A 12,547-nucleotide genomic window follows, 5' to 3' on the forward strand; every position below is an offset into this window, starting at 1 on the left:
GTGATATACTGTAGTTAAGAGGATGGCTTAGCAAAGAACAATATTCCATTATTATTAAAGCAATATATATTTTTTCTAGGGATGCACCGAAATTTCGCCCGCCGAAAATTTTTTGGCCAAAATAGCATTATCGGTTTCGGCCGAAACGTAAGAAAGCGCCGAAAATAAAAGCCGAAATTGTCGCCATGCCTCTCCCATCCTCCCGTCTCGTTCGCGCTGTCATTACGCATCAAACACGGAGTATGTCGGCGGTTTGGAAGCACTTCAAAGTTTCAGATGAGGACAGCAAAGTTGCAATATGCAACATTTTTTTAATACAAACAAAAATAAAATAATTTTAAACATGTTTTTTAATGAAGCCATTTTCGGTTTCGGTATCGGTTTTCGGCCAAGTGCATCCAAAAATTTCGGTTTCGTTTTCGGCCCAGAATTTTCATTTCGGTGCATCCCTAATTTTTTCCTTTCAAAACAATTTTCAATTATACACAACCATAACGACTTCGATATTTAGAAACTTTGTCCAAAAATAATATCAGACGCATGATTTTTCGGAAATACCTCAAGCAACAGAAGATAGATTTTATTTTCAGAATTCCACTGAGAAGTGATGTATTTAAACATAAAAAGGTCACAATGAAGAGAAACAATCTTGGTGCAATTTGTTTAGCTTTACCCAAAGAAAACAAATGTTTTTAGGACAAAAGTACAGGCGAAGTGATTTTGAGGCTACAGTAGGTGAACCCATCAAATGTTCTATTTTCGTCTTTAAGCCCCAATTTATCTCACTTTCTCTCCCTCCTCTTTGCCCATATTCTACCCCCACCCCCCTTTTTCCCAGTTTGGGATGTGGCCTCCATTAATCTCACTTCATAAGGCTCCATTTTCTCAATCTTAGCCTCTGCTTCCTCTTCCTCCGTTGAGGCCCGAGTCATAGCATCTTATCTGCTTCCTTTCTGGCTATTCGTTTCTCATTTAACCTTTTTATCCTCCCTCCATTCTGTCCCTGCTCCTTCCCTTCCTCGAATCAAACAGTACTAATCAGTTTTTTTCTCTCATTTTGGGGCCAGCTGCTCTTGCTTTTCATGCATCCGCACTCCCCTGGGTGTTGCTACAGAAATTTAGGTTCATGGTCAGGATTCAGGTTCACATGCCAGTTGGAGAGAGAGAGACTGTTTTTTGCTCTGGTTGTGTTAGTTAAAGCTGCGATTTTCATTATACTGATCCTAGAGGAAAGCACCATGTCTTGTCTGTTACACAAATATACAAGTGTATATGTGAAGTGTGACGTGCAGGATCAGACATCAAAAATGCAGAACACAAAGGTATTTGGCTGAACCTGTTCATTCACACCTCTTGTCCCCACTGAAGACCAGCACTAATCCTTCAGTGTACCAAGACACCTTGGATAATTCCTGGCTTCCAACTTTGTTGCAACAATCTGTGCTTCCATGTTCCAAGCTTCCGACTTAGTTCCAACATAACTTTGCACCAGTGCTCAAAGCAAGGACTATAAGGACATGCTTTGATGAGTTCAGTGTGGAAGAACCTGACTGGTCTGCACAGAGCCCTGACCTCAACCGCATCAAGCAGCTTTGGGATAAACTGGAACGGAGATGGCGAGCCAAACCTTCTCGTCCAACATCAGTGCCTGATCTCATAAATGCTCTACATAATGAAGGAGCATGAATTCCCACAGAAACAATCCAAAATCTTATGGACAGCTTTCCAGAAAGAGCACAAGCTGTTCTAACTGCAACAGGGAGACCAAGTCCATATTGAAGTATGTCATTGCAGGTTTGGACAAATGCTTTTGTCTATGTGTTTCAGTGTTGCGTTATGGCTAATATTTCTTTTCATGCCATATCCTCATCTTCAATAAGCTCTGTTTGAAAGTCTAAACTTGGACACAGACTGAAATAAGACACATTGGAAATCACCATAACCCACACTGCCCACGGTGGAACGTAAAAAAAGCTCCGCGGCCCCCAGGGTTGTTTATTTCTGTACGCGAGTTACTTGTTCCTGTGGACTTTGTTACTGAGACTGGCGTGATTAGTCAAATGAGTGCCATAACTTAGGCTTGTATAGTGAGTTTAAATATTACACACACACACCCTTTGTTATTTCAGTTCGTCTAGTAATCTGGTAACTCCTAAAAGATTGATGTTGTTTGAAAAAGTGAAGTGAGATAGATGAAGGGAAGCAGATAAAAAGACAGGCAGGTGCAGTCAGCATGTTGGTGTGCTTTTAACGAGCTTAGCAAACTGAGAGAAAGAATCTCATTAGAAAGAGTTCTGGGGAGGAGGGGGATCTTCCATGTCTCTAAGTTTTGATGTAGTCTTGTAGTGCAGCATTAGATTGTTTTGTGTACCAACAGGTTATGTAATGTTGTGCAGTATAATTCTGTTCTCGATAAATCCCATGTAGTTAAATGCAGTGTGTGGAGCAGTTTCTGTCCCAGAGCCTTTTATAGAATCCCAGGAATCCTGCATTCATACAGCCCTCAGGGAGATTTTGCCACTAGGGTAAAGTTTAGCTCTTACACCTTAAAAAAAAAAAAAAAGCAATAATCCTTAATAATTTTTCAACATTTAATCTAAGAAAACATGCATTCATCCAATAAAAAAAAATTTAAACACAATGCATGTGCATGTTTTTGCTGCCAGTTGGTGCATTTTGCATTCGCTGCTTAATAAATAACAGAAGTGAATTCTTTTTCGGGGGGGATTTTTCTCCCTAATTTAGTCGTTTCCAGTTCCTCCCCACCACATTAATGCTACTACCACCATTCAGTCGGGAGGGCCGAAGACTATCATGTGTTTCCACTGAACCACGTGATATCAGCCGACCGCATCTTTTCGAACTGCTCGCGCACAGTGGGAGGACAGGCGAGTGTGTTACTGCTCCTTCCTTTAGTGAGCTTACAGACGCCTCTGATTGGCTGTAGAGCCGTAATTAATGTGGGAGCATTAGGTACCTCTCATCCCTCGCCACTGAGAGAGCTCAGCCAATCAGCTCTCTAGAGCTGCGAGAGGTTACAGCATCACCCGGGAATCGAACAGTTTACCTAATTTGTTGATCAGCAACATCCACAAGTTTAAATAGTGGCTATAAATTATGCATGTGCTTAGGCTCCGAGGCTACGCTTTTTCTGTTATTGCATCAGGATCTGGTTTAACATTTGACCCATTAAATCAAATCAGGTATTAAGTCCCATTTAAGTCACTTTTTAATTTCTGCATATTTTCAGATTTCTTTTCATCAAAATTAAAAATTATGATACATTTCACGTACTGCACTTTATTGGCCATAGTGCAAAACAAAGCAGTGTGGCCTGATATGATGGGGTCACAAAAGCAAGAGTTTTGCTGCAGCATTGATTGCGGCTGCATCGCCACTGTATACCGCGGCGAGGTCACTGTGCCGGGTTTTAGGTTTAAGATGTTCTATATCAATTTTTGTGTGTCGTAGGAAGATAGTGTACTTTCTCCTTTTGATGTTTGCAGAATACATCCAGTCACTTCTAGCCCTTTGCATGGTAGAATAACGGAGCTTTTATGTAACATAGCGTAGTTTTGTGTGGCATCAGATGTTGGTATAACTTTTTCATATTCAAGTAAATACCCAAGAGCAGTATTAGTATCCATTCACATTTACTTAAAAGAATCTACTGTATGTACCGTATTTTACTTGTACCGTAGAACAGAAGTCTTTGGATGGCTCTGGTTTATAAATTGTTATTTGGGAAATTTTTGATGCAAGGTCTTTGTGTTAAGCTGTATATTGGATCATAAAGATTGTATGTTTGTAGGTGTGTGTGTAGGGGTCTGTTTAAGTCATCTCAATTGTGTTTCCATCTGCCAATTCATTCACTAAGGATGGCCCATATTGCCATGGCAAATTGGTCCCCATTTGCAACACGCACACACACACACACAAACACACACACGTTCCAGCCTCACCAGCTGCTCCTTTTATACTCCTTTCTGTGGTGGTGACCCTCCCTCCCCAAGGGAAGGTTTAACACCTGCCTATGGAGGCCTGATGGGAGAGTGTGTGCGTCTGGGGATTTGGGGGCAGGGTAGAAATGTGTGTGTGCGCGCATGTGTGTGTGAGATTCGGGGGGTTATTATTTGTGAAACAAGACCTGATAAAGCCCAGGCTGCATCTGCTCATCCCTCCATGGCTTCTCTTGGATGTACAGTGTGTTCCTCAGCACCTGGTTTATGTTAAACGAGAGCCGAGATCCCTGCTGCTGTTGGCGTGAAAAAGGCCGTCCCGCTGTCCCGTCACACTGTGGCTCACAGCCCACAGTTCTTTCCCTCATTCCCTCTTCCAGCTTTTCATCTTTCCTATAATGCTTTATTCACCCCCTCTTCCTAACTACCTGCTGAGATCCTGTGTGAGGAAGTAGAGCAGGTCCATATCAGAATTCGACCCTGTTTGCACTCGTTCTGTGAAAACGTTCTGGCACAAACTGGAAATAAGTGAAGCTTGGAACTGTTTTGTTCCAAGGTCCGTGCGAAGCGGCTCTTCGTTGTTCACACATTCCGTACATTCTCCAGAGTGTGCAAAAATGCCGCATTCGCTCGCTCACTGCGTTCTTCTTCTGCACCTGCAAAATGCATTTGAGGAAGGGCTGTAATTAGATAAATGCCTGCGTGGCAGGTTGATTCTTTTTCATGAGCTGCATGCCTCCACAATTTCTTAGGGAAATGAAAAATTTCATTTCTGCATTGTCAAAGTTGGTATTTTGTCTTTGTGCTGTTTGTGGTTGGATACGTGAATGTTGCACAATGTTCTTAACATTTTACCAAAATCAGGTTTTCAACCAGCAAGCGCTAAGATACTTGCTTCTTCCATTATTGATTAGACCAGCTGCATCTGAGACAATAAGTACATGGCATTACATCTTCATCAACTCACAGGTTCGGAAATTTATTACCAGCTACTTCACTTTACTTCACTTTACTTCACTTTATGTCTTCATCTGGCCAAGATTTCTTGACGTTAAACAATTAAGTGCAATGATTAAGCTCTGAAGACAGGTTACGGCTAGATGGCAAATCCTAGGGTAAAGTGCACTTCAACTGACTTTGGTTTACCAACACTCTCCTCTCTTCCCATGTATCATGCCTCAAATACATAAAGCATTAGCCTTTTCAGACTTACTGTTTCTTAAATAAAGAAAACCCTGTACTTATTTAAACAAGCAGTTCTTTATTTGTCCTGGTCTTACTTCTCATGCATTGCTGACACCTACAACACTTTATTCAAATGTAGGTTGGTTGGAGCATGTGAGGTTTTACTGACAGCGTGAGGATCCAGAGTGTAAGTTAGCAGAGCGTGTGACATGGTGGATTAGTGGTTTGCACTGTCGCCTGGCACCTCCAGGGTTGAGGGTTCGATTTCTGCCTTGGGTCTGTTGGTGGAGTTTGCATGTTCTTCCTAAGCTTGGTTGGTTTCCTCCCATAGTCCAAAGACATGCAGATCAGGCTAATTGGCGTTCCCAAATTGCCCGTAGTGTGTGAATGAATGTGTGTATGCTCTTTAATAGATTGTCACTCTGTCCAGGGTGTATCCCTCCCTGTGCCCGAAGTTTACTGGGATAGGCCCCAGGCTTCCATGCTACCCTATATAGGATAAGCAGTACAGAAGATGAATAAATTAATAAATGGTTGGATTGTATATAAAACTCACAGACAGACATAAAAGGTGACTTACAACACTGATTTAAACTTAAAATATAAACCACATAAACATGTATTTGCTACTGTTTTATTTTAATGTTTTTGTGCATGTTTTTTTAGATTATGCCACCCCATGATTAATATTTAATGAGACCCCTCTCTGGAGAATTTGAAAGCCAGCCTGCTTTTAACCGAATCCATCTTATTACAAATGCATTAAAAACATCTTACTATACATCACTACAAGACAGCATGTCAATAATATGCCTTACCTGTGCTCTGACCTTTGACCTTCTGATATCTCCACCCCAGGCAGGGCAACGAGATGCGTTTGTGCAGGAGAGGTATGGGCGCTACGACCTCAGCGACCCCTTCATGGCTCTTCAGAGGGACAGCGAGGCAATGCAGGGTAACGAACCGGGTCAAACTCAGGCTCGGGGTCACGGTTCGAGAGGCCAGGTCAACCCAAGCCCACTGGCTGTCCTTAAGCTGGTGATGAGCCACTGCAAGCGCATGCAGGAGAAGATGATGGCACAGCTAGCGGCGGCTGAGAACAGACACAGACGGGTGAGAGACTGTGTGTGTGTGTGTGTGTGTGTGTGTGTATCAGAGCAAGTCCAGTGTTCTCTTTTGATTTTCTCATTTACCGGAAAACATATCAGATGTGCCAGCTGTAGCTGAATTCTGGCAAATCATGAAAAAATCTATGAAGGTTTTTGTCATGAACATACATTTCACATGCATACTTTAAGAAAACATATATTACACCAAATAACGTACTAATGATCTTAGGTTTATTAATCAAGCCACAGTCAAGTGTAAAAGTTAGTACCCCTCTTTTAATTCTAGTTTTTTTTTTTCGTAGAAAACATAAAAAAAAATTAATTGTAGATGAACAACGTATTTTTTTTCACAGTTCCATTATTTAACAAAAATCAAGCAAAAACCAGGTGGGCAATACTAAGTACTCCGTAAGTCTATAGCATGTAGGCCCTGCTGTATGACTAGATCAGTCTCTCACCTCGTAGAGTGATCCCACCTCAGATTGTTGAGAAATTTTGGTTCATTCTTTTTCACACCATTGCTTCAGTTCATTAAGGGCATTCTCTTATGCACATCTCTCTTGAGGTCCCAAAAGCATTTCAATTGGGTTAAGGTCTGGACTTTGACTAGGCCATTCCACAACCTTGATGCTTTTATTTTTCAGCCATTCTGATGTAGATTTACATTGTCCTGTTGCATAACCCAATTTCTCCCACGCTTTAGCTGTCGGATAGATGGCCTCACATATGCCTCTAGAATACTCTAGTATACAGAGTTCATGGTCGACTCAATGACTGCAAAGCTACATAACGAGCCCTATGGCTGCAAAACAAGCCCAAATCATCACCCCTCCATCGACATGCTGGCGTGTGTATGAGGTGTTTCCGCTGAAATGCTGTTTGTTTTTCTATTGTCTTAAGAATGTTTCTGGGTATTAAGGCCAACAACTCCACTTTGGTCTTATTGGTCTCATCTATAAGACATTGTTCCAGGCGTCTTGTGCTTTGTTCAGATGCAGTTTTGCAAACCTCAGTCATGGTTCCATGGCTTTCTCATGTTCAGTGAGGCCTTTAAGGTCTGAGATGTAGCTCTTGGGTTTTTATTGTATTTCTCCGAGCATTGCATGGTCTGACCTTGGGGTGAATGTGTGGGACGTCCACTCCTGGGAAGATTGGCAACTGTCTTGAATGCTTTCCACTTGTGAATCTTTCTTACTGTAGAATTTTGAACTCCATATTGTTTGAAAATGGTTTTATTACCCTTTTCAGATTAATGTGCACCAACAATTACTTCACTAAGACCATTGCTTATGTCTTTTTCATTGGCATTGTGTTAACACACACTTGAATGCTTTTGACCAGCTGCTCATCTGCTGTTCATCAATTAATCAAGGGCTGATGATTAGCAAAGCCATGGCTGCAACTTTAGCATGCAAAGCTCTTCAATCCTGTGGAAAGCAAAGTTTTTTGGCTTTATTTTTGTTTAATATATAATTGCACTGTGAAATTATTTTTTATCTTGTTGAGGGGGTACTAACTTTGAACATGACAGTAAGTGTGCTTTCCTTATGCATTGATCAAATTGTTAGCTGTAGTCCATAGTGGTCATCAAGAAATGAATATAAACCTGATTATTCAGTGTGTAAATTATTTAACATATGTTTCGACCTGCCATGCGAAAGGCGCGAAACCCCAGTCGCTAGATGCAGTGCCGGTCCCAAGCCCGAATAAAATGGGAGGGTTGCATCAGGAAGTGCATCCAGCGTAAAAACCTGTGCCAAGCTTGTGTGTGTGGACCGGACGGTCCGCTGTGGCGACCCCTTGCTGAGTGCAGCCGAAAGACCAACAACAACAACATATGTAATATATTGCCAAAAGTATTCACACACCCATCCAAATCATTGATTTCAGGTCTTGTTCCAATTGCTTCCATGGTTAATAATGTATAAAATCAAGCACCTAGGCATGCAGACTACTTCTACAAACATTTGTGAAAGAAGGGTCGCTTACAGGAGCTCAGTAATTCCAGCAAGGTACCATGATATTTGGTTTCTGCGATTAGTCTGGTCAGGAAATTTCCTTGCACCTAAATTTCTTCACAGTCAACTGTTAGTGGTATTATAACAAAGTGGAAGCGATTGGGAACGACAAAAAACACAAAGTGCTAGGCTATGTAAAATCACAGAGCGGGGTCAGAGGATGCTGAGACGCAAAGTGCACAAAGGTCCTCCAAACTTCATGTGGCCTTCAGATTAGCTCAAGAACAGTGCATGGACCGCTTCATGGAATGGGTTTCTATGGCCAAGACTTACATTGGATAGAGTGCAGGATACAGTGGTGTAAAGCATGCTTTAGACTCTAGAGCAGCGGAGATGTGTTCTCTGGAGTGACAAATCCCGCTTCCCAGTCTGGCAGTCTGATGGACGAGTCTGGGCTTGGCGGTTGCCAGGAGAACGGTACTTGTCTGACTGCATTGTGCCAAGTTTAAAGTTTAGTGGAAGGGGGATTATGATGTGGAGTTGGGTTTGGCCCCTTAGCTCCAATGAAAGGAACTCTTAATGCTTCAGCATACCAAGATATTTTCGATGATCCCAACTTGCCTCTTTTTAAAACATTTTTTTATCTTCCAACATGACTGTGCACTCGTGCACAAAGCAGGGTCTATAAACACATGGATAAGCGGGTTTGGTGTGGAAGAACTTGACTGGTCTATATATATATATATATATATATATATATACATATGGCTTTACCCTTTGTGAATCTATTTACTGTGAAGGTAAATAAATCTGCACATTTTCATGATACATACATACACTTATGTCTGTAACTGTGAGTGCCTGCCAACATTACTGGCCACAAGAGAACTCTTTCTGCTTGGTCAGCTCCCTTTATGTACTGTAATGAGAGACACACATTGTTACTCGTGGTACAGATAGTCCTGGGTTAGACTTTGTATTTAATCCTTCACGTGTCACTTTTTAGTATCTGATATAGACAGGGGTGTGTAGTAAGAAAAAGAGTACAGCGTGTCTGTGTTTGTGGGTAGGGGTGTGTACAAAGCATTCATTTTTTGTTTACCTGCATACACCCATGCGTTGTTGTTTTATTTTTGAACTTGTGTCTACTTTAGTCATGGAGATGAGCAGCACCAAAAACAAGGACAGACATAAAATTGATATATATAAATACACATTTATAACATTAATGTTATGAGACAAAGCTCCGTCTGAAGCTACGGTTCATTTGGTATTGCCCAAGAGCTACGGAGAGTGTGTGATTAAGCTTTAACCCTCCTGTCTCAGATGAGCCTTGTGACCTCAATAGGAACAATAGAGCTCCCGGGGTGAGGAGAACGAGGGAGAGTCAGTGATATAGCAAATGTGTATGTGTGTGTGGTGTGTGTGTGTAGGATCATGGGTGTGTGCCGTGTGAGAGAGGAAATCCATGTGTGTTATCCCTGTCTGTTCTAAACTTCAGTTCTACACAATGAAACGCTTATCAAGCCTCAGGTTCCCTGTGTGTGTGTGTGTGTGTGTGTGTGTGTGTGTGTGTGTGTGTGTGTGTGTGAGGTAGAGAGACAGCATCTATGTACATTGTCTCACACAATGAGTCCAAGGCACACAATGAAGCAGGTTCATTCCAGGCTACAGACATTCTCTCTCTGTTCATTTACTCTGTCTATTAGTATATTGTCCTTGTTTTCTCCTCTCTCTCTCTCTCTTTCTCTCTCTCTCCCTCTCTCTCTCTCTCAATTGAATAGGTTTTGTTTTGTTTTTAAATTGGCTTTCATTTGGAAACTTTAGTTCGAAACCTGATCAGCCTGAATGGATCATCAAAGAGCACAGCAGGACTTCCGTATGATCTCAGGCTAAAAGGAACAGGAATGTCTATGAGTGTGTGTGTGTGTGTGAGAGAGAGAGAGAGAGAGAGAGAGAGTGGCAGGGTTAAACAAGTATGATCAGTATAAACATGCACACACATGCATCTGGATGTACACACACTTTCTTCCAGAAAGACACACATACGTATACACACACACGATTAGGTGAGAACGAGATCAATAAAGGAAGCACTTTCTTATTTACAGTATCATAGCTTTTATTACTCCACTGCAATACTCTGTCTGTCCGTCCGTCTATCATGGTGTGAAGCACTGGATCCACCACTCCCTTTTTTGGTCAGAGATCAAAGCTAGAACCACTTCTATACAGTTTGTTTAAAAGGTGTGTGTGTGTGTGTGTAGGTTATCGCTGACCTGGAGGAAGAGAAACGGCGCCATGCCCAAGACACAGCTGAGGGAGATGATGTCACGTACATGTTGGAGAAGGAAAGAGAGCGACTCCTTCAGCAGGTAACCTAGCAGCACCACCAAAACACAAACAAAACACGTGCACACACACACACACACCTGTACGCAGCCATATAAGTGTTAGCAGTGCGCTGCATATTCAGAACCTCACTGCTGCCTGTCCTGTGACTAGCGCGTTATGTTAGAGTATATCCCGGGTCAGGAGGACAGCAGAAAGTGTACCAGCCGTAGTGCTGATCTGGTGAAAAAAAGCTAGAACACAATGGCCTTTCTGGGTTGTGCATGTGTGTGTGTGCGCGCGCACGCGAGTGTGTGTGACCAGCAGGAGTTCTTAGTCCAGAATTGCTCTATAGGAAACCCACAGAGGAAAAGAATCCATTGTTCTGTGTGCTCATGCTGTGCTGTGTGGAGTAGGGGTAGAGGAAAGGGTGATAAGGTCAGGGGACAGACTATACCATATTACGTAAGCGTTCTTTCCTGTCTTCCGGCACTGCCCAGAGAAACGCGCCCGCACACACACTCACACAGCAAATACGTCCCTGGCAAGACACACAAATCATGCTATAAATAAGAGGCTTATATTTATCAGCAGACAGATCTTTTTTCCAAGCACAGTCTTTCAAAAAATCAGCTCCAGAGATCATGTAGAGAGAGATCAGGATTGTGTTGTGTTAAACAGAAAAGGATTTAGTGTAATACACACTGTAAAAAAAACAACAACACGTGGATGTGGTTGGGAAATGGACATGAGAGCACGCGCAGGTGTTTTAGTATTTGCAGTGTATAAGAGGCAGGGATCTGTCTCCCCCTTGTGGTTGTGCAAAGATATTACAGGCATGTTTCCACAGAGAGCATTGTTTATTGCTTAGAACACATGCTGTAAACATACTGTATAAGGCCATTATTATTAGTAGTAATAGTAGTAGTGCTGGTAATAGTTACATTAGCAGTAATACTAGCAGAAGAAGCAATAGTAGTACTAATAAATATAAATACAATGCATTATTATTAACACACTTTACATTATATATATATATATATATTCCCCCCCTATATTCCTATATTTCTATATTTTGTAATATTTTTTATTATGCCCTTATTTGTTTATTTTACTAGTTACATTTATTTTCTTTCGTATTTCTTTTTATTAATATTTATTCCTTATATATAGTTTTTATTTTCTTTTTAAGGTCACCGGCAGTCTTACAAGCATTTCACTGCATATCGTACTGTGTATGACTGTGTGTGTGACAAATAAAATGTGAATTTGGATTTGTTTTGTAATAGTAACAGTAGTTATATTAGGGGTAATAGTAGCAGTAGTGACAATAGTAGCAATAATAGTAGAAGTAGCAGCAGTAGCATTACTAATTGTAATAGTGGCAGTAAAAGTAGAGCTAATAGTAGCAGTAGTAATAGTAGTAATAATAGTAATAGTAATAATAGTAATAGTAACAGTAGTAATAGTAGTAATAATAGTAATAGTAACAGTAGTAATAATAGTAATAGTAGCAGTAGTAATAGTATTTGATAATTATAACCCCAGGAATAGTAGAAATGTTAGGAGCAGTAGTAGCACTAATAGTAACAATAATATTAGGAGTAATAGAAGCAGTAGTAACAATATTAGCAATAATAGTAGAAGTAGCAGTGCTAATAGTACAGTAGTATTGGTAATAATATTGGTAAGTATAGTAGAAGTGATAGTAGCAGTAGTACTAGCAGCGGCAGTAGTAGAACTAATAGTAATAGTAGCAGTAGTAAGAATAGTAGCAATAATAGTAAAAGTAGTATTAGCTGCAGTAGCCGTATTAAAAATAGTAGAAGTAATAATAGTAGTAGTAACAGTAGTGGTTGCTGCAGTAGTAGTATGAATAGTAAAAGTAGCAATAATAATATTAGTAGTAAGAATAGTAGAAGTACTAGTTGCAGTATTAGTAGTAGCAGCAGCATTAGAAGAAGTATTACTAATAGTTACAGTATCATTAATATTAGGAGTAATA

The 12,547-nt window shown here is 40.9% G+C and overlaps 1 protein-coding gene across 1 annotated transcript in view; it reads left to right on the forward strand.

Moving 5' to 3' along the window:
* cttnbp2nlb (CTTNBP2 N-terminal like b) overlaps positions 1-12,547 on the forward strand; it is a 49,068-nt gene that overhangs the window by 31,410 nt on the left and 5,111 nt on the right. Inside the window, exons 3-4 of the mRNA XM_053503208.1 lie at positions 6,003-6,257; positions 10,479-10,586. Coding sequence (XP_053359183.1) covers positions 6,003-6,257; positions 10,479-10,586 — 363 coding nt within the window. The remainder of the gene's footprint in view (positions 1-6,002; positions 6,258-10,478; positions 10,587-12,547) is intronic.

The sequence above is a fragment of the Clarias gariepinus genome, chromosome 9 (genome assembly GCF_024256425.1).
Source record: "Clarias gariepinus isolate MV-2021 ecotype Netherlands chromosome 9, CGAR_prim_01v2, whole genome shotgun sequence".
Lineage (NCBI taxonomy): Eukaryota > Metazoa > Chordata > Actinopteri > Siluriformes > Clariidae > Clarias > Clarias gariepinus.